This window comes from Hippichthys cyanospilos, chromosome 14 (assembly GCF_059441005.1).
Source record: "Hippichthys cyanospilos isolate Australia breed blue-spotted pipefish chromosome 14, RoL_Hcya_1.0, whole genome shotgun sequence".
In the NCBI taxonomy this organism is placed as follows: domain Eukaryota; kingdom Metazoa; phylum Chordata; class Actinopteri; order Syngnathiformes; family Syngnathidae; genus Hippichthys; species Hippichthys cyanospilos.
In genome coordinates this window covers 9729152-9749631 of record NC_142382.1, presented here as the reverse complement: position 1 = coordinate 9749631, position 20480 = coordinate 9729152, and the positions used below count along the sequence as shown (strand labels likewise).

Sequence of the window (20480 nt, the reverse complement as noted above, 5' to 3'; positions counted from 1 at the left end):
TTAAGTACCGGTACGTTTTTTTGTCTGTATTTGTTGTTCATAACATTTTTTATTGTCTGCTTACAGCAACATACAATCTTAAACAGACTGAACAAGCCTAGCACTAATGTATTTATACAGAATGGACGGCTGGATGAATATTTTTAACATAACACCGACAGAGTACTGCAGAGTTAAATAACAGTACAAACTCAAAATCAATTTTCAATCAAGTTTTCATGTCACAAACTTTTATACAAGAACGTATTCCAATTGACATGATTTTTTTATTTTGAATTGATTTTTAAAAGTCTTTTTGACCACAGCCATTGATTCACATCTTTTCAGTTCCATTTCATACTTTTTCCTTAAATTTACACCTTGAGCAGATACACACATTTGCTTTAGCGGTGGATTGTCTCTTGGTGGCAAGCAAAAAAAAATGTACATAAACCACACTGGACTATAAGCCACAAGGCCTCAAAGCATGAGAAAAAAATTGTGGTTTAAAGTCCGAAAAATACGGTGTGGATATATATATATATATATATATATATATATATATATATATATATATATATATATATATATATATATATATATATATATATATATATATATATATATATATATATATATATATATATATCCTTTCGTTTCCTTGCCTTTCCTTTGCTTTCCTTTCCTGTCAGATGCAGCTGCACAATTATTTCCACTACTCTCCCCGCAGTGCTCTAGTGCAAATTACATGGCTGTTGCTGTGGAAAAAGACACGCATTTGGCCACAAAACAATGTGGCACAACAATTAATGCGCTTGCGTGCAAGCCTGCAAGAATTTCTCATCACTTGTGGCAATGCAGTACTTTAAAAAAAGAATCCAAAATAGTCAGTGAATTACTGTATTGTGTGAAGTGAAGTTAGAAGCAAGGTCAGAAGGTGTCCAAATCACGTCGCTCTTGTCTTGAGTTGATTGTGCCTCGGCTTAGAAAACACCATCATATCAAAGCAGTGAGCAGGCATTCGTCATTGTAATTAGCACCCTTATTTCAGTCAGGAAGAGATATTTTCAACACAATGCAGTCTGGGAAATGACAAAAGGCTTGCGATGCTCTAATATTGACGGCTATGAGGAACGGACACCATTATTTTAGGTTTGCCTCTGCCGGTGAATTCGCCAGACAGCTTAGCACAATTGATTTTGGTGGGCTTGTCTTCGCAACTGGAGGCTAGCACATCTAATTTGATATTGATCTATTGTTTGAGTGCTTTCTAACATTTTTAACTTTTCATCCAGGAAAACACAAAGCAAAAAAACAAAAACATGGATTTGGGTCTTCTTTCGAAGATATTTTCCCAAGCTCTGGTACGACCACGAGATCATTCTAGCAGATGAGCGCCTATGTGCAATCAGTGCTGAAAATACAGTGTTTCCACTCAGCATGTTACCAGATGACACTCAAAGGTGGGCGGGCTGCCTCTGATGTGTGTGTGAGGAGGGGTTGGATGGTGAGAGTGCATGTCTAATTTATATGATACTTTTGTAAGTTCATAATTTGATCAAATGATCAGAATTCTTGGTGATGCTTTATCTTCTATCTTCTATTTTCTATCAGAATTCTAACTACTATATTAAAAACCAATCTCATCTTTCATCAGTGGGTTGAAAAATGAGATATTATTCATGCATGATGGTGGCATTGTCAAAAAATGAACTATAAACCCATTGGCCAAAGGACCACTATATCTAAATAAATTAGCTAATGTAATAACCATAAACAGATCCTCATTGAATTTGTATTAACATTGTTATCATTACAAATAAAAATAACAACAAATTATTCACTGAATCTTTTTTTCCCCAAACCTAATAGTCGCTGATCAGTGTTTTTTTTTTTTGTTTTGTTTTGTTTAGTTTAATACCATCAACTGTTAGTGTATGTATGCATGTGGCTGCCTGCCTCTTTATTTATTCATAACGAGGTGGTTTGGGTCGTGAGCTGAGAGGGTGCGCACGCGCATTCACCTCCCGTGCGTGTGACACCATGTGACCAGGCGCACACACGTACAAAAAAAGAAGACACCCACACTGACGCACACCCCCACCGGCTGCCTGCCTGCTTTTACTCTTGCTGACATCCTCATCTCAGTCAACATGTGATAAAAGAACGGGCAAGTGATCAGAAAACATATTTTAGCTTGGGAAAGTGCATTTTTATTTACTTTTTTTGTGGCTGGAGTTGCTGCAACAACATAAGATGCTTATTTAAGTTTGATGCGTTACATCAGTGTTGAGTCATGGACAAGGGCCAAGTCGAGGTATGTGCATGTGCCTTATTGTTTCAATTCCTATGTGCATTTTGTTAGCTTTGTTCTGTTATTTAAGTACTGTTTTGGAAGACGATTTTTTAAAGGTTTGAAAATGCCTTAGAATTAAGATAAAAACATGAAGAAAATATAGATAAAATATAGATAAAGATATAGAAAAACTTATCTTTAAAATCTGAATGGAAATGTTTTATTTAAAACTTATTGAGGAGAGAGGGTGGAAAGTGAAACGTAAACAATCATGTTGATGCTAACAAAGAAGTGAACGATTGACTGTTATTTGTCAGTTTATCCCAAATTACTTGGCAAGAATTTTTTATTCCCCTTGGAAGTTTCACGCATAATATGAAGTCACCTCTATCCAATGTTACTTTTAATGCAAAACATGTCTACTACTAATTGAAATCATCTTGACTCTAAATGGCTGCGTGGACATTTTGACACTTCATTACACGGATGATGATTGAATTAAAATGCCTCATGTTGAATGACCTGCTTTTAATTGATAAGCAAGCCCTAGACTGTCCCACATACCGAATGCCATGATTTCCCCCGAGGCCTCGCAACCTTGCCGTCAACTGTTCACTTTCTCACTATTGTCTTGTCTGTTCTGCTGTCAGCTGGCTGATGCACCGCCTCAACCCAGGAAATACAATGACATCATCACGCGTCTTTTAAACATATTGCGCTGTCTGCCACATTTGCATTTATGACACATGCAGTTACAACATCTTCATTATGGGTACATATACTAATAAGGTCAAATGCAAGTGATGTGTCAAGATAATTTAGAGAGTATTGTTTCTAAAATTCAGGCACTTGCACTCAAAAACACAAATTATTAGGAACTAGGTATGCACTGAATTTTCAGCCTCTGAATATTTTGGGGAAAAATGGCAAAAAAAATGCATTTTAGCTGTAAAGCAAAACTGAAACAATATGTCCGAAAAGGGATGTTGTGATGACGGAAAAACCGCTGCTGCCAGCAGGTATTGGTCTGAATTTCCTAAGACCACACAGAAGGAGCAGGTACAACTGTAAAGCATTATAGTGAGTCGAGAACTGAAAGCCCTGGTGAACTTCTGCTTGACTACAAGCCAAAAACATTTCCTGACGAACAACACCACGTCACATGACAGTCGCGTATTGCAAAGGCAAACTTCAAAACAAACGGAAAAAAATATTACAAGGACGTCAGAGCTATGGCTGTAGAAAGCTTTTATTTTGAAGTTGGCCTTCGGAGCAGTAGTTGCTACTAGTTAGCTTTACGCCACCAAGCAACTCCGCTTTTATTGCCATCACATCACAACTCCACCTACATCAACACACCGTCATTAATAAAAATCATGTTCAATCACTGATTAAGGATGCAAGGAAATGACTAATAAATTATGCTGTCATTGTATTATATGCCAAAAATCTGTAGCATTAGTGCTAGCTGGTAACTACATAATTATATGGCGCATTCATACACAGTCAGACATTTCAAACTCGGATTAAAAAATCTGTGAAAAAATGTAAAACTGTAAATGTCCAAATAATGTGGAATTTCTGTCAGTCTTTAAAAGATGACTTATATGTAGCAAGACGAATGATTGGAGTGAAATTCATTTGATATTTTACTCAGTAACAATAACTGCTCCATCTATTCACTTAGCTTACAAATAACTAAGCTTCTGTTTTCCATTGTAGTGGTTTGTATGTCAATAAATCAAAATGAAACCTGCCATAGTTATATAAATAAATATTATAACATATCTCACAAAACAAATGAGAGCAAAACTCTTTCATTTTAATCAATCGTGTACAGTCCTGTGCAGGATGCTAATGCGCTATACTGTACTGTCTTTTTAGAATGTTAGCACACCAGTCCACTGACCCTCTTTAGCGGCACCACTCAGCCATGAAACTGCACAAACTGTCGGGCGCCACAATGAGCGCACTGACAACGATCGTGCCGTACTTGGACTCCAACGACGCCATCGATGATGACACTACCGCCAAGCATGGATTTCGTTTGGAAAAAATGCACTCTGTGTCCATTAGTAACCCAAACAAGGTCATCTACAGCACCGTGGCGCCCATTTTCCCCACCAACATGTCAGAGTTCCTGCCGACTAATGTGAGTGATGGGATGGCGGCGCAGTGCGGGGAGGACTTTGTGGACAACATGGAGTGCTTTATGATCCTGACTCCTGGCCAGCAGCTGGCCATCGCCATCCTTGCCCTCACGCTGGGTACGTTCACAGTGCTGGAGAACCTGGTGGTGCTGTGCGTCATCCTACATTCGCAGACGCTGCGATCCCGACCGTCCTACCACTTCATAGGAAGCCTGGCTCTGGCCGATCTCATCGGAAGCATCATTTTCGTCTACAGCTTCCTGGACTTTCACGTCCTGCACCGGAAGGACAGCCCAGAGGTTTTTCTCTTCAAGCTGGCCGGCGTCATCGCGTCTTTCACCGCGTCTGTGGGTAGCCTCTTTCTCACCGCCATCGACCGCTACATCTCGATCCACAGGCCCATGGCGTATAAGCGTATCGTGACCAAGACCAAAGCGGTGGTGGCCTTCAGCCTCATGTGGAGTGTGTCCATAGTGTTCTCACTGCTGCCCCTGCTTGGCTGGAACTGCAAGCGACTTAACTCGGTCTGCTCGGACATTTTCCCCCTCATCGACCAGCGGTACCTAATGTTCTGGATCGGAATGACGAGCGCCCTGCTGCTCTTCATCATCTATGCCTACATGTTCATCCTGTGGAAGTCGCACCACCACGCTGTGCGCATGCTGAGCCGCACCTCTCAGAGGAGCATCATCGTCTACACGGCGGAGGGTACCAAGGTTCAGACCGTCAGGCCCGAACAGGCCCGCATGGATCTCCGCCTGGCCAAGACCCTTGTGCTCATCCTGGTGGCCCTCATCATCTGCTGGGGGCCTCTCCTCGCCATCATGGTTTACGACCTCCTGGGGAAAGTGGATGACTTCATTAAGACAGTGTTTGCTTTCTGCAGCATGTTGTGCCTGCTCAACTCCACCGTCAACCCCATCATCTACGCCATGAGGAGCAAGGACCTACGCAGGGCTTTCAGTACCATATGCCGCCTCTGTCAGGGAAGCACGCAATCTCCGGATAGCAGCGGCGAGAGCGACTGGAACAGCAGGAGCGTCAGGGGTAAAGATAGCGGAGGTAGTGGTACGCACAGCAACGTAAAAGTGGCACAAGTATATATCTCTGGAGTGACGGATACGACATCTGGGGCCGATTCAGTGTGAACGCCTTCTGACAATGTGTCTTCAATATTGTTTAGCATAGGCTGCACCTCCTTGTCCTCTTGGTTTTAAATGTGGAGCGTGCCAAAGAGTGATATCTGATCTTGACATATGCTATTTTAAAGACTAGCAGTCGCTCTGTAGGGTGGCATGGTGAGAAAGTGGTTACCACGTCCGCCTCACAGTTCAGAGACTCGAGTTCAATTCCAGCTCACTCCAGCTTTTCTGTGTGGAGTTTGCTTGTTCCGCCCATGGGCTCGCTCCGTGCTCTCCGGCTTCCTCCCACACTCCAAAAACATGCATGGTAGGTGGATTGGACACGCCAAATTGCCCTTATACTGTATTGTATTGTACTGTAACGTATACTGTATTGGGACCGAGGGACTGTCCATCAGCCTGTCAGTGACAAACAGCCATTTTGCCGATGAATGTCAAATGAGAAGAAACCTTAAAAATTAATGATTGATGATTTTTTTTTTTTAAATGCATTCCTTAACTGGAATCCCACATCACATTTTGTCCAAAGCATGGATTTTGATGCATACTTTAACAATGCCACTTAAACAACCTAGCAACAAGTGGAACCAGCAGCGGCCATCTTACATTGCTGACATTCATACAAATGGTGATGTTTGTTTTTTGAGAGACTCCACATTAGTCCATACAATACATCATCTAAAAACGAAGTAAAAATGAGTTTTAAATGATGAAAAAAAAAAAAAAACATGAGTTGCTGCTAGCATGCAGGAATGGACAAACCGAGAAAAAAGGCTTTCTTATAGTGCATACACACACACATATATATATATATATATATATATATATATATATATATATATATATATATATATATATATATATATATATATATATATATATATATATATATATATATAGTTTGCAATAAAGTTGAATCCTGCAGTTGTTTCCCTCAGTACACCTGCACAATATAAACAAGGGTTGGCAAAGTACATACTGTACACATTCCTCCATTCATAAAACCAAGAGTCCTATAAAATGTGTTGCCATCATTAGTCAAGTAATTGTATTGGACCCTGTTAGATTGTGCAAGTGTTCCTTGTGAATAATAAAATGTGCTACACGTTTCGATCATAAACATTTTAGAAATGACCTTGTTTATTCTAACCACTTCATATCACAGGCATGGGAAACGGTTTTCCTATCAGAAAGCCATTAAGTTTTTATAATGCCCTCCAAAGGCCATTCTAAATTGATGAACAAATGTTTTATTTATCCTTACAGGCATTTTCTAGAGCGCTTATTCTGCTCAGGGTCACTGGAGCTGGTTACCACCCCGGATAATTTCAGGTGAAAAGTCGACCATGCCCTTGACTGGTTGTCAGTCAGTCACAGGCCAAACGCTTATACTGTAATATTTATTTATTTATTTATTTATTTATTTATTTATTTAATGCTTTGGTACTTTTGGTGTTGGTGTTCAGAATTGCATGGTGTGCAGGACCAATGCTGGAAATTACATGGATTACATGGATACATCCAGGACTCATAGGTTCCCCAATAGTTTGGCCATCGTATTGTACTTCCAAAATATCCAGTAGAAAAATGCACGACTACTCGATAGAAAGTAGCATCTGTGACTTGAAAGCAGTCGTGGGTGGTTATGTAAGCTGTTTTGATGTTTGGCATTTCACCACTCTTCAGTTGTTTATTGTAGAATTCCTGTGTTTTTTGCAAAGCAAAACTGTGAAACATGCTTGGCTTTTTTTTTTTTTAAATAGAAAATATTTGCAGCTCTTACGGGAATGTTTGTGCTTTGGAAAGCATTGTGTGACAAATTGGCTCTGCCATTTTGATGTCAAACATCCATAGTGCTATTCTGTGTTCAATAGAGGCATTTTTTTTTCATTATGAAATTGTCAAGATAACATGTGGTCTTTTTATAATAAAACTAATAAATGCAAACATGTAGTGCATCTAATTTACAAATAATTCACACAATTGCGCAGCTCTAGCTAAACAATTAATCAATAACATTGTCAGTAGAAGGTCAATCTCAAACAAAGTTTAATAAAAGTATAAAAGATGACTGGTGTCACAATTCATTTAAGCTGTAAAAAAGACGTATGCACGTTTAACAGTTTGTATGAGTACGACTAAATTGTGCTGGGTTTGAAATCCATTGCTAGCAAGCTAATGTGACCTGCGACTGCAAATCCATATACTGTATTGTTTGAAAATCATCAATATAAAATAAATTCTAAATTGAGCAGTCACGATGTGATCAAGAGATTAACAGCCACATAACGAAAACAATTAACATTTAAGTAATATAAAAATTCTTATTTGTAATTCATTCATCTTTATTTGTTAACAGGATTCCACTTCAGTGTTCGTGTGTGCAGCAAGACAAATTCAAAGTGAAGGGTTTTCTCCAAATCAACTGCAGTGAGAGTGCCCTAGCTTTGACAGAAGCTTCCCAATAATGATATATATATATATATATATATATATATATATATATATATATATATATATATATATATATATATATATATATATATATATATATATATATATATATATATATATATATATATATATATATATATATATATATAAAGCAGGGTTGTCCAAACCTGATCGTCAAGGGCCGATATCATTCTTTTTTTTAAGTATCGTACAGCTGACTGAAATAGTCAACTCATCAGCAGGCTCAGCAGAAGCCTTTTATCGATCCCAAACTTTTGAGTCAGGTGCGGTGGTGAACGGAAATTGTAAAAACATGTATGCAGAAAAGCGGTCTTCGAGGACCGGGTTTGGACACACCTGTCTTACATGGGCCATTTTTTGGCTGCGTTTTAAAACTGTACAATACTGCCCTCTTGTGAAAAAAAAACCTCGCCTCGTTTCATTTTTTTCAACCTGGTCCGGTCAGACAGGTGACTTTGAAGCCCTTAAACCTATGATGACGTGAAACAACAACAAAAAATCACGAATTGTTCACGTCAGCTGTTATACGAACGTTACTGTCGACACCTGTGTCGTCCGTCTTTGAGCGGTCTTTACTACAAGCCCCAGCATGCATTGCAGTTAGGACACGCGTGACGTCACCCACCGGGGGAAGCCGATAGTCTCGCATCGAAAACAAGCAAGCCGAGCAGCGTCACGTCTTCTGTAGCTAGCTCCGCTATCTTTATCGGCAGTCAGCCCGCTGTTGGGCTGGGAGCTTCCTCAACTTTTTTTTTTCCAGGAAGCCACTCTTGGAAGGCAATTCAACTGCGACACAAGACACACTCGTTTAAAAGGTAAGACACGATATCCAGTTTTGAACGGCTTAGCTAACGCTTCTGTTCGCTTTGTTTTCGGATATTAGTAGCTAGCGCGAGGAGCTAACGTTTAGCTCGTTAGCACCAATTGAAAGGCTCAGCTGCGCAACATGATTATCATGTGCTTGATAAGCGGCGCAGTGCGGTTCGAATTAGAGAAGTTCACGATGACAATAGCTGCCCTTGATGACGAATCTATAATCTTTTCGACCGTAAACGCCTGACAATGTATTCTCTTCATTTGCGGGTTGGTTTGACACCTCTTCCTCCTTTTTGATCAGTTCAAAGCAATGGCGTGCGGCGCTACATTGAAGAGGACCATGGATTTCGATCCGCTCATGAGTCCCGCTTCCCCCAAAAGACGAAGATGCATGCCCGTGTCTCCGTCGTCCTCGTCCCCCAGGAAGTATCTAAGCATGGAGCCCTCGCCATTTGGGGAGCCGTCATCCAGATTGAGCGCAGGTAATCTTCCTACGAGCTAGCAAAGTTGAAACCCGCAGGCTTTAGCAACCTGTTGTTCAGCCTCGTTGAGACAATAATATCTTTTGTCAACCTGCCTGCCCAGAACAAATCCTCCACAGCATCAAGCAGGAATACAAACGCATACAAAAGAGGAAGCATCTAGAGGCTGGAGGCTACCAGCCGTCAGAGTGCTGCTGCTCTCCAGAATCTCCTCCATCCCAATCCCAGTCCACCATGTCAGGTTGGTTAACACCCAAATGCGAGATACTACTGCTAACATGTAATACTCTACATTGCACGTTTATTTAAAAGTACTTGTGGCAGAATATCATCATCTCTGGATGGAGTTGTTTAGTCAAAACAAATAATATCGAATACCCAAATGGCCTTCATCGCAATAGCTTCAAAATGACCCATTAATAATGTCAATTATTTAGAAGACTGTCACTTTCAGTTCTTCAAGATGATCTTTGCAACGTCTTACTTCCTCAGTCATTGTTGTTTACAATTCTTTCAACTAGACATGGATAAAAACATGTTGTATTTATAATTCTGTGTTTTCATGCAGTGTGTCGTACTAACCAAGAATGTTTTGTTTCAATATAGTCAAGAAAACATAGTGCCACAATGATTGCATGAACAGTACAATCGAACGTGTCCATTTTTTTCACTCTTCATCCATTTGACAAGTAATTGACATTTGACCACCTGATGACTGGTAGTTCCCTGCAATTGTCGGACAGTCAGACTATGCATGAAAGCGGGAACCTAACCGGAATAAGCCATGCATAAATGTAAGAATGCATGCCTAAATTTTATTAAATCCCAACACTATAATAGCAATACTTTAAATGATGAGTATGGAATGCATACTGTAACTGTAGTTTCATTTAATACACTGGAGAAAGACTCACTGGGAAGATGCTTGTTTGGCTTTTTCAGCGACGCCCTCCGGAGGCGTCTCCCCATCAAGGAAGGAGCAGCCGCTATTTACCCTCAAACAAGTTGGGATGATCTGTGAACGCCTGCTGAAAGAAAGGGAAGAGAAGGTGCGAGAGGAGTATGAGGAAACCATGACATCCAAACTTGCAGGTCGGTACACGTCATCAGACAAATGTGGAATAAGGCTTGTGCAGTTACTGCAACTGTTGATTTCACCACAGCCTTGCGGCCAACGTGCGTAGGTGAGATTAATTTACATTGAGTTAAAGGCTGAATTGTTTTAACCTTTTTATCGCGCACGCCCAGACTCAAAATGGCACAATGCATCAGTTTGGCCTCGACAAGTCTGCAATCTCATCAATGTTGCTTAATCATGAAGTCTAGCGGTGATAGCAAGATTTTTACACACTGTTGTATTAACGAGGTTTCCTTAACTCATTCACTGCCAGCCCAATAAAAATGGAGCCTTAGCATCTATAGCCATCAATGGCAGTGAATGTTACATACTCACCATTCATAAGCAATTTCTGCCAGTAGACTGCGCTCTTATGCGAACAGTCACACTTGTTGATAAATTCCAATAGTAATTCAAACAAAATGTTCCAGATCCAAGCTTGTTTTGTTTTTTTTTGTTTCTTCTGCCATTTCAGAACAATACGACACCTTTGTAAAGTTCACGCACGACCAACTAATGCGACGATTCGGTGAACAACCTGCGAGCTGTGAGTGCTCTCCACGTGTCGTTCCCACATTTTTATCTCAGTTACACATCTGTTTTCTGACTTTTGAGATCATCTGCTTTTCTCTCCAGATGTTTCCTGAGCTCGCTCACAGGACGACCGCCTCTCGTTGCATACGGATCGTGTGACACCTCTAGGAAGGAAAAAATAAAATACACAAGAAGCGCTCATCGTTGTTACGAGATTCCGATTAGTTTAAACAAAACGTTTTATTACTGTGCCATATTTCTGTGGTTGAGCAAATGGTTGTAAACAACCCGGTGCTTCCCGATGTAAGCGGACCTCCACCCTTTCTCCCTTTCCTCCCACCTGTGTGGTTGGTCCCAGCTGCGAGCGTGCTGACAATTCTCACTTTTTTGTGATAATTCCCAGCATTACCAGCTCATTCACTCTTCACTTTGTTACGTGTAAATATGTTGGCGCAGCATTGAGTTTGCTGTCAAAAGGAAGATTGAAGTCATACCTTCATTTGATCCTTTTCATAATTAAGTAGGCCAAATAGATTATTTTCTTCCCTGACCAAGTGTTTTATTTATTTTCATTTGTTCTACTGGTATAACTTTGAATCCATTGTACTTAATCAGAAAAACAATAAAGGACTTTTAATTTTGAAGCCTGCTGACTATGGACCTCACCTTTTTCCCCTGCAAACGATACCATTGGGTATTGTAGCATGACGTAATGAGCTTCAACACTACAGTTTTGGCATATTTTCCTTATCTGGAGAAATTGACAGGTGAGTTGTATCTTGGCTGATTCTGTGTAATTCAGTTACTCTGCATAATGGCAACATTTCACAACTGCATTCAAATCCATGGCCAATTCAGGCATGTTTTTGGACAGTAGGAGAAAGCGCAATAGCTGGAGAAGAGCAACACAGCATAAGTTTGGAACGTCTTCCATGACGACTGAAGCAGAATTTCACACCCTTTGCATTGTACCATATTTAGACAGTGCAATAAAACCGTTATGATCTAATGAACACTTCTGTGATATTGGTTGACTTCCACTATGTTCCTTTTTCCTTTAACAATGAAAGGTGAATTCCCCACTTGAAATTCCTTCTAACATTTTTAAGTGTCAAATGATTATAAGCAGAAATTAACTGTCGGAAATAAATCATTTTTGACAATGGGGAATAGGAAAGTGCAAAACCTTACTATGACCTTGCGGTGATTCATAGCTATTGTTGGGATTATATTTTTTCTCTTTGAGTACTTTTGAAGGGGTGCAACTTGATCGTAAAACGAGGATCTTGAGTTAAACATCATTCCTTCATTGGTTAAATGAGCACAGGATCCAAAATGTCATACAAAATAACCTTTATTATTAAGAGATAAAACTACAAAAATATTTTTTTCCATGGGTCAAGGGAATTCCCATTTTAACTATGGACCAGTTGGTCAGCATCCTCCCCAAGTGAGTCGGGCCACGTGATCTGTCTTCTGCTTGGTGGACTTGATGAAGCCCAAAAATTCCATCTCTGAAACCGCCCTGATGAACCGAGCGCTGGAAAACTGTTAAGGAAGCTTTTGTTTTGTTTTAAAACTTAACACAATTCCATTTACACACTAGGGGAGGATACTGTTTGACATCATCCACTTTTCCAAAAGTGTCAGAATCTGGATCATTTCCCTCTGCTGCAGAAACCACAGTTGAATAAGCCTAAAAAACATCAATAAAATATTGATCTACGAAACGAACATGCAGAAAAACAACCCACTTGCTGATGTTTTCAGGGAAAAGTTGAAACGTGATGTTATGAGGAATAAAGACAAGGAAACTCACTTGCATCCAGTCATAGAGGTTGATGAGGCGACCGCACTCCAGGTGCAGCTTGTACACGATGCAGATGTCAGGCGCCGCATTGGAGACGCTCCCATCATCTGTTTTCAGGCTCTCATTCTGAAACAATTATTTTGAAAGAAAAGATTCACAATGACATCAGAACGCACTACAGTCAATCATCCCAGAAGTGGTGCCGATTTCATTACAACCAAAATCGTGGGAAAATTATGCCCTGGATGTAATACAAAAGTACCATATATATTTTAGAACACAAGCCATGGAACTCTTTGACACCTTGTATATCATACAGGTACATGTCATTTATTTTGTATTGGCTCTTGCTGCCCGACATTTTTCCTATCATTCCGGTGCTGCTATTTCCTGTCAATTCATTATCTATATTTAAAAAACACCAATTTAAAATCCTCAATAACCGAGACCCTAAAAAAATGTACACATTTAGTGAGTTTCAACTGTCATCTGAAAACAACAAAATACGTTTTTTTTTATGTTTCATTAGAAAAAAAAAAAAATCAGATTCCTTCCCGCCAAACGTGCTGTGACGTGAGTGCGGATTCTTGAAATATAACTTGAAAGTGCTGAAATATGATGTCAACGTACCCGAAGATAATAGTAAGGGTTGCTTAACGCGGACTGAATGGAAGTGCGAGGTGCGGCGTTGAGATGGCGCCTCACAGTGGACGAGGAGCTGTAGTAGCAAACTTCATTCAGTGTCTGAGACTCTGGAGGAGATAGATAAGTCCTACAAAGCAAATAAAAAATTTAAAAAAAAAAAAAGAAAACAAGGGAGCGCTGACAAACAGGAAGCTTACGATCAGAAAATAAATTTGTCTCACTTTACGAGGTTGTCAATAAAGTCAAGTACTTCGCTTCGCAGGTTCTCGAAGGGACTCCGCTTCCTGGACCTTCTAGACTGGTTCATCTCCAGGAGAGCCTGTTGATACAAGTAACATGGCGTCAGCAAGAACAACAAAGTTTAGCATATTGCTTAGTCGAGAGTTACTGTTACCTTCTGAAGCTGGTGCAGGTCAGTCTTCTTCTGAAGGTTCTTTACAGGAGTGGTGATGCTCTCTTCGTTACTTTGGACCACCTCATTGGCCCCTGCTTGAAGAGAGGAAGTGATCCTAACCCCCTCAAGTAACCATCCCAAGACGATTTACACAAAGCCGACAGTGGGCAAATGCTTTCCACAACTCACCATCTAACTGCTTCAATTTGTTGAGCATGTCTTCCAGCTGGATGAGAGCGCTCTTCATCTTCTTTGACCTGACGGGCTGGAGGATCTCTGCGCATCTTTGTAGCATAGCGATCAACTCCTCCTTGGCTAACATTCTAGAGGAGAAACCATAGGAGGCTCACAATTCAAAAAACTACTACTGGCTTAAAATAAATATATGAATAAAAATCCTGCGGATGGCCACGCGAGGGCGCAACATAAACTTAACGGTTAACTGTCAATGATCCTGATCTGATGCATTTTGCGAGAAAAAAAAAACACGTAATATTCCCAATGAGAAGTAGGGAAAAAAAGTTTTGTCATGTTTTTCTTTTTTCTTTTTTTTTAAGAGCAAGCCAGCATTTGCACAACTTTTATAGAATCAAACATTCCCCGTAGCTTTCTAATATTGTGAACCAAGTGACAAAACATGTTAAATTATGACGGGTGAATGGAAAATTCTAAGCATAAGAAAATAAAAGGATAAACATTTTTGAACATATATTGTATTTTAGTTTTAGTTTATCAAATGCTGATCACTGTCTCCACTGGCGCACTTTTATCTCAATGTATATGAACGTCAACACTTCATACACAATACTTGAAACCTTTCATACACTCCTGGCAACTAATATAACAACTTGCTGGAATTTGCTTGAGCAATGATCCTTAAGAAATTTTACGATGATCAAATGCATATTTGGTGAGGTTCTGAATACAAGGTAGCTTTCTGAAAGGTGTATTTTGACCCTCCTGATAAAATTGTGGCTTTCTGTTAAGTAACTTTCTCTTATTTTGTTACAACATGTTTCCTTGTTATTTCAGTTTTTTCTAGGCCACGAAAGCTATGCAGACTATTTTTCACAAATGAATTCTGTGCGTCTGTGTGTTTGTACCTAATGTTGTGGCCAGTGAATATATATTCTCATTTGCAACATAGCCCGTGCTTACATTTCAGCCATTTAAACAGACTAAGACAAGCAAGATTAATTATCCAGGCTTACTTAAGCAGCTTCATGGCTGACTGGTAATCCTCCGTCTCCCAAACATTCTTCTCCAGGCAAATTAAATGGAGCTCCCGGATCTACGGGTAATCCAGTGTTACACCGGAGCAACAATGACAGTTTAGAAGAAAAGGACGCTTTGTTGAGATGAAAGGACTTCTTGCCTGTTTTCCAAGGGGGTAGCGAGGCAGCGATGAGGTCAAAGCGTGAAGACACCTCAGCACAGGATAATAGTTTTTGTGGTATTTACTAAGGTCCTTCATCAGCTTGTAACAAACCTCCTAAATCAGTTGAAAGTCACACTCAGGTGTTCATGTTAGCAAAGGGTCATGTTAAGACAAAAAGAGCATTGTACCTTTAGGTGAGCGTCATCCTTTAACAGTTGTATCTGTTCTTGGGATTCTTGACTGTTAAAATACCTAAAGAAGAAACAAATTATGTTGGGCATACATCATTTATTAAAGTAGAGCTACATTACCATATTAACACATACATGGACAAGAGTATGTGAAACATCTAATCAGTAACAGATGCTTTAAAGTGGTCACAGTTGGAATTTGAGAGGAATGAGGAAAAAAAACTTCTGTCATGCAAAAGATCTGAGTTTTTTCTCTTTTTTTTGCAATGGTTCTTGCTCAAAACGCCAAGTATTGAAAAGGAGAAGAATGTGAATACTTGTTATAATTAACTACTAATGTGATGGCAAAACTCAAGTCATTCAACAATTATCTGCATCAGAGTTCGTCCGTTTTGGTGTTCTCTAATGTATAGTGACTTGTATTTTTTTTAGAAACTTTGATGAGTACCATAGTGTAGGAAATCCGGTGATTTTCTGTATAGTACTTATTAAAATTCATGACTGGTTTGAGTTAGGAGTGTGATATTTTAATCGTTGGTGGCTCTTATAGCAGACTAGGTGCTACTAAACGGAGTAATTGTTTGTGCTTCAACCTGTATTGCAAAGTTAGCAAATTATGTTTTGAAACTTAACATTTACAAAGGTTCCTGTATGGTTGAACGACCATACAAATGGTGTTTGAAAATTCGACCGGTGACTCATGTACCTGGTGAATGAAGGCAGCTGCCGGATACTCTCCAAGTCCTCGTGGCTGAGATTGGCCACGTTATGCAGCGCTTCCTTCTTCTTGCAGCACAACACACTGAGAGGCTGTGAGTGGAAGTGCTCCAACAAGGCCAGCTTGAGCACAAAGGAGAACATTTGTACTTATTTTGTACTCAGTGCCCATATTTCAGTTTAAATTGGATGAGCTGCAATTTTAACACCATGACACCTTTGCTCAAGATTATCATACCACCAGATTCTGATGTCCCACGCTTTTATGCAACAATGTACGTTTAACACAACAAACTCATATATTCAGATGTGTGTCAAGGTCAGGTTTAGGTAGCTTCGAATGGTTTATATTGCTTAATTTAAATTTGCCATTTAAAAATTGCCATGTTTACTTGAGTTATTTTCGGCTGACATTTATATTTATTTAAAGATCCAAAACTTTAAAGTGGGGAAATGATGCAATATAAAAGAATTTGAGGACTCTCAAATGTTATTGGGTATTTACCTGCACACCCTTGATGAAATTTCGCACTGAAAAGTCATGGAACAGGAAAAGGCTGATCAGTACCTGGAGAACTTTGCCAGTCATCTTAAAGGGGAACTTCGATGTTAGGATTAACTAGGAAATGAAATGGAGCAAAACCAATAGACGATTTAGTCCAAATTTAAAATCAAACATACTTTGAGGTCATATTTGCACCATTTGAATGAATGTGCACCTTGTCTATGACAGTGGCCAGGTGTTGAGTGCATGACAGAGACTGGAAGAGCTCAATACATAGCAGTGACGACACAGAGTGGGGCAACATGTGCTGGATGGTGCTTGGCGACGTGGCGATGCCAAAGATGAACATGAGGGGAAGACGCTCGATGTAACGACTATGACAAAAGCAGAGTCCTCCCTCAGCTTCACACACTTTGGTTCTACAATATTTTCACTACTTTATGCATTTACTTATGTAATATTTTTCATTATGAAGGTGAACCACTAGTTAACACGTCATCACACAAGACATTTGTAAATCCCATAAGGCTTATAGTCTGAAAAGTACAGTAAAACATTGAAACATTGACATAGTGCCATACATATGCATTGTCAGTAACTCAAACCTCTACAATGAGAACCCTGCAAGAAAGTTAGTTCCATGTTACCTGCAGATGAGAATAAAATCTTGAAGAACTTTTTGGTTGAAGGCCTCTAAATCTTTAAAAAAAATCACAATGGGGGGATGCTGATCTTTACTTGGAGAGCTGCGCTTTTTTCCGGGAGTGCTAAATTTCTGCGAGGCAGCAAAAAATAAAAGATTACTTGGATGCAATTTCGTTTCAAACACTGCAAAGAGAAAAATAATCACAATGCATTGATTCTACCTTTACTTGTGTGTTGTACCATTCACAGAGGATGCTCAGGGAACAGTGCACGCTCCTGTGGCCTTGTGTGCTGCTCTGCTGTAAAGTCACCGGCTCTTCTTCATCATCATCATCTTCAAAAGCAACCTCCGTGTCCATCAACTTCTCCAGCACCTTCTTCATCAAGTGCTTCAAAGCTGAAACAAGAGTACACACACAACATCAAACCTTACATTTTTCTTACAAGGGAAAAATTGTTTTGAAATCAAATTAATATTCAAAGTCCTATGTTTTTCACTTGCACTACCATTTTACGATTGAACTTACCTCCACATTCTTTGGCCTGGATCGAGACCACATAAGGTGTGACAAACTGCTGGAGCAGCTCAGAAATGCTCTGGAAGGTCATGTCATGGTCTGGCGTGTTCACTCCTATTGATGACAAAAGGAGATGACAAAAAGGGAAAATTCTGCTGTACATTTTGTATTGCTCACCACAGAGACAAACAGCTCACACATGTCAGTATGACCATCATCATACCAAGCATTAGTGCTGCCGTTGGAATCTCGCTGGCCCTCATCTGGGAGGCCCAGTCGCTCTGTTGGCGAGTGGAGGAGCACTTTTTGGTGAAGTCCAGCAAGCTGTCCAGAACTTGCCTGTTGAGTTCTTCCTGCAAAAGCTGGCAGTATACACATACTCATTTTATATTTATTACAAAGGTTCCGCTGTTGTTATTTGTTGTAATGTAAAACTGCAATAATGAATGAATGTCATTTTATGACGGTAGTGGTGATGGGTGCCGCAACACCAATGCATCAGCGCATGTGTCTAGCACATAGATTCAAATAAAAACAAAACAATACTAAATCCTTTACAAATTTCAAACCCTTCAAAGTGTACCAATATATTAAATACCTCTGTATCCATTTTAATCTTGTTCCATAGCTCATGAAAGAGTCTGAACCGCATATCACTGGTCTCAGCACCTTCACACCCATGAGTGAAATAGTCATCTGCGGGGAGAGAAAGGGATGCATGATTTAAAGATTTTAAAATAAAACAACTTATTTGTACATTTTTTTCAAGTGCAAAAATTCCATCTCATGTACTTATTTTTTTTCCAATTTCATTGAAGTGTTAGGCTAAAGGAAGGTCTAAAAAGGGATGGTAAATGGCACTTAACTTATACAGCACTTTTGCCCCAGATAAATAAATTAAGTACTAAATTAATTGATTACTTTAGCTAATCAATTCAAGAATTTGAATACATCAACACCTCAAGTGTTAAGGCAATCAATCACTTCATTAGTTTATTACCTCAAATACTAATCAATTACTGGCATTTTTATACTTAAGTAACTCAAGTAAACAAGACTTTAGTACATCAGTGCCTAAAGTAATCGATTGCTGAACTACTTAATCATATAAAATAAATGATTACTTTGGCACTTAATAACCCAAAGTAATCGATTTTTAATGTTTTTTATTTCCAGAGACAATGCAATACTTGAGTACTTTGTGTAATTACCTAAAGTAAATGAATCCTTCACTCATTTGGTGTCAGACATTTTTACACCCTGCTTTAGTCGAACACTTCAGAAAAAAAAAATGAAAGGAATGTAGATAAGTGCTTGAATGAAGTAATAGAATCGACTTAAAAGCCGTTATGTACCTAAACTGGGGGAGCTTCTTTTTTTCTTCTTGGTGCTGGGCTTAAAAACAAAACAACCCTAGAATGTGGAGTTAGTGTCAGAGAGCACGAACAAGAACACAATGATAAGAAGTCTACGTGCACATAAATCATTACCGTTGATACTGACGACGTGGACATTTCAGTGTTTTCGAACACGCAGTCAGACAGAAAAACGACGACACTCCATTTTCCGGTGCTCGTACTATTTCATTATGCTCTCCTCAGTGAGTGCGTGAAGCTGGTTCCCGCCTCAATGACGTCGACGGAAAAGGTTTTGTTCAAGGCTCATACTTCCGTGCGACGTTAAAGAAAACACACTTCATGATCGTTTCGATCGTTAAAACAGTAAAATTTAATCCGATATGAATTTTACTTCAATTTTAGGTCATGCCCAACATTTTTAAAATAATTATCATCGACTTTGTCGTAGAAATTGTGACGTGACCTCAATTAGCAACATTTTTTATTTTGAACACAGCCCCGGGCAGTTACTTCAGTCTAGTCATCAAACAGATCTTTGACTCGGTTTTCCCCGAATTTTAATAAAACGATGCATATTCTACATTTAAAAACGTCTCAAATTGTGTACATTTTCGATCAGTATAATTTTATTCACAAATCTGTAACACACCCGTCCGCATGGGTGGGGCATATGGGGTCAAGCACCCCCGCCCATCACATTTTTGTCAGTTAATAGAGTAATATTTGTTTTTTCTTTTCAGAAACGATATTTTTTTTTCCACCGAAATGACATTCCAAATAGAAAAAGAACAATGATTTTAATCATCACGCCACGTTTGACGCGCGCGCGTGTGCGCGCGCGCAAGCGCTGTGAACATTCACGCAGATATCCCTCATTTAGGCCATGTAAAATGCATATTTGCTCATATATGTTGCAGGGCTGACCGATTTGTCATTATATTAGCTATAACTGGTTAAACAGTCAAGAATATATCGTATAATCAACTAAGGAAGTCCTGCTTGATACTGATTTGCAACTCAATTTGATTTACACTTGCATCCAAAGCCAACACTAAGGCCAGCCAATCACATACCTCAGTTCATGTTGGTTACGATACGTCTGCTCTACTTTAAATGTTTTCAGATTTAAACATAGAGAAACTAAATACTTAATGCACCGCTGCAAAATCACCGACAAGCATATTCAAGGCACGGTATGCATTTTGTATGTCTGCTGCATTTTTCTTTTGCTACTAAATATTCAATGTTTTTGTACCCCTGCTGTTGTTTGATTTTAAACGTTCATTAAAGGTCTTTAATTAGCCGAACAAGGCAAGTTCCTCTTTCGA

General features: G+C 39.4%; 3 protein-coding genes across 6 annotated transcripts; 2 read left to right on the top strand and 1 right to left on the bottom strand.

Moving 5' to 3' along the window:
* Positions 1-2088: 2088 nt before the first annotated feature.
* On the top strand, positions 2089-7514 carry LOC148412860 (cannabinoid receptor type 1B-like). 2 transcript variants are annotated; one of them, XR_015867784.1, is made up of 3 exons: positions 2089-2296; positions 4160-5874; positions 6834-7514. XR_015867784.1 is itself a non-coding variant. In XM_088433274.1 (2 exons), exon 2 carries the CDS (start codon positions 4209-4211, stop codon positions 5571-5573), a length of 1365 nt encoding a protein of 454 aa, XP_088289400.1. In that variant the 5' UTR covers positions 2089-2296; positions 4160-4208; the 3' UTR covers positions 5574-6357. The 2 variants fall into 2 exon arrangements, 1 of the variants encoding a protein (XP_088289400.1); XM_088433274.1 differs by lacking the exon at positions 6834-7514 and having other exon boundaries at positions 4160-6357.
* A 1148-nt stretch (positions 7515-8662) lies between these two features.
* Positions 8663-11635, top strand: LOC148412859 (akirin-2-like). The gene is made up of 6 exons (XM_088433830.1): positions 8663-8857; positions 9160-9340; positions 9444-9581; positions 10283-10432; positions 10933-11004; positions 11094-11635. The coding sequence occupies exons 2-6, from the start codon at positions 9169-9171 to the stop codon at positions 11102-11104; spliced, it is 543 nt and encodes a 180-aa protein (XP_088289956.1). The 5' UTR covers positions 8663-8857; positions 9160-9168; the 3' UTR covers positions 11105-11635.
* Positions 11636-12327: 692 nt separating this feature from the next.
* orc3 (origin recognition complex, subunit 3) lies at positions 12328-19451 on the bottom strand. 3 transcript variants are annotated; one of them, XM_088433148.1, is made up of 20 exons: positions 19285-19451; positions 19150-19207; positions 18393-18490; positions 18018-18156; positions 17804-17908; positions 17498-17673; positions 17279-17406; positions 16846-17005; positions 16632-16745; positions 16116-16249; positions 15407-15470; positions 15216-15332; positions 15052-15131; positions 14030-14163; positions 13841-13935; positions 13668-13765; positions 13432-13573; positions 12811-12927; positions 12608-12687; positions 12328-12531 (listed from the first exon to the last, which is right to left on the bottom strand). In XM_088433148.1, the coding sequence occupies exons 1-20, from the start codon at positions 19306-19308 to the stop codon at positions 12426-12428; spliced, it is 2169 nt and encodes a 722-aa protein (XP_088289274.1). In that variant the 5' UTR covers positions 19309-19451; the 3' UTR covers positions 12328-12425. The 3 variants fall into 3 exon arrangements, with proteins under 3 accessions (XP_088289274.1, XP_088289275.1, XP_088289276.1); XM_088433149.1 differs by having other exon boundaries at positions 13841-13932; XM_088433150.1 differs by lacking the exons at positions 18393-18490; positions 19150-19207; positions 19285-19451 and having other exon boundaries at positions 17972-18115.
* Between the last annotated feature and the right edge of the window lie 1029 nt (positions 19452-20480).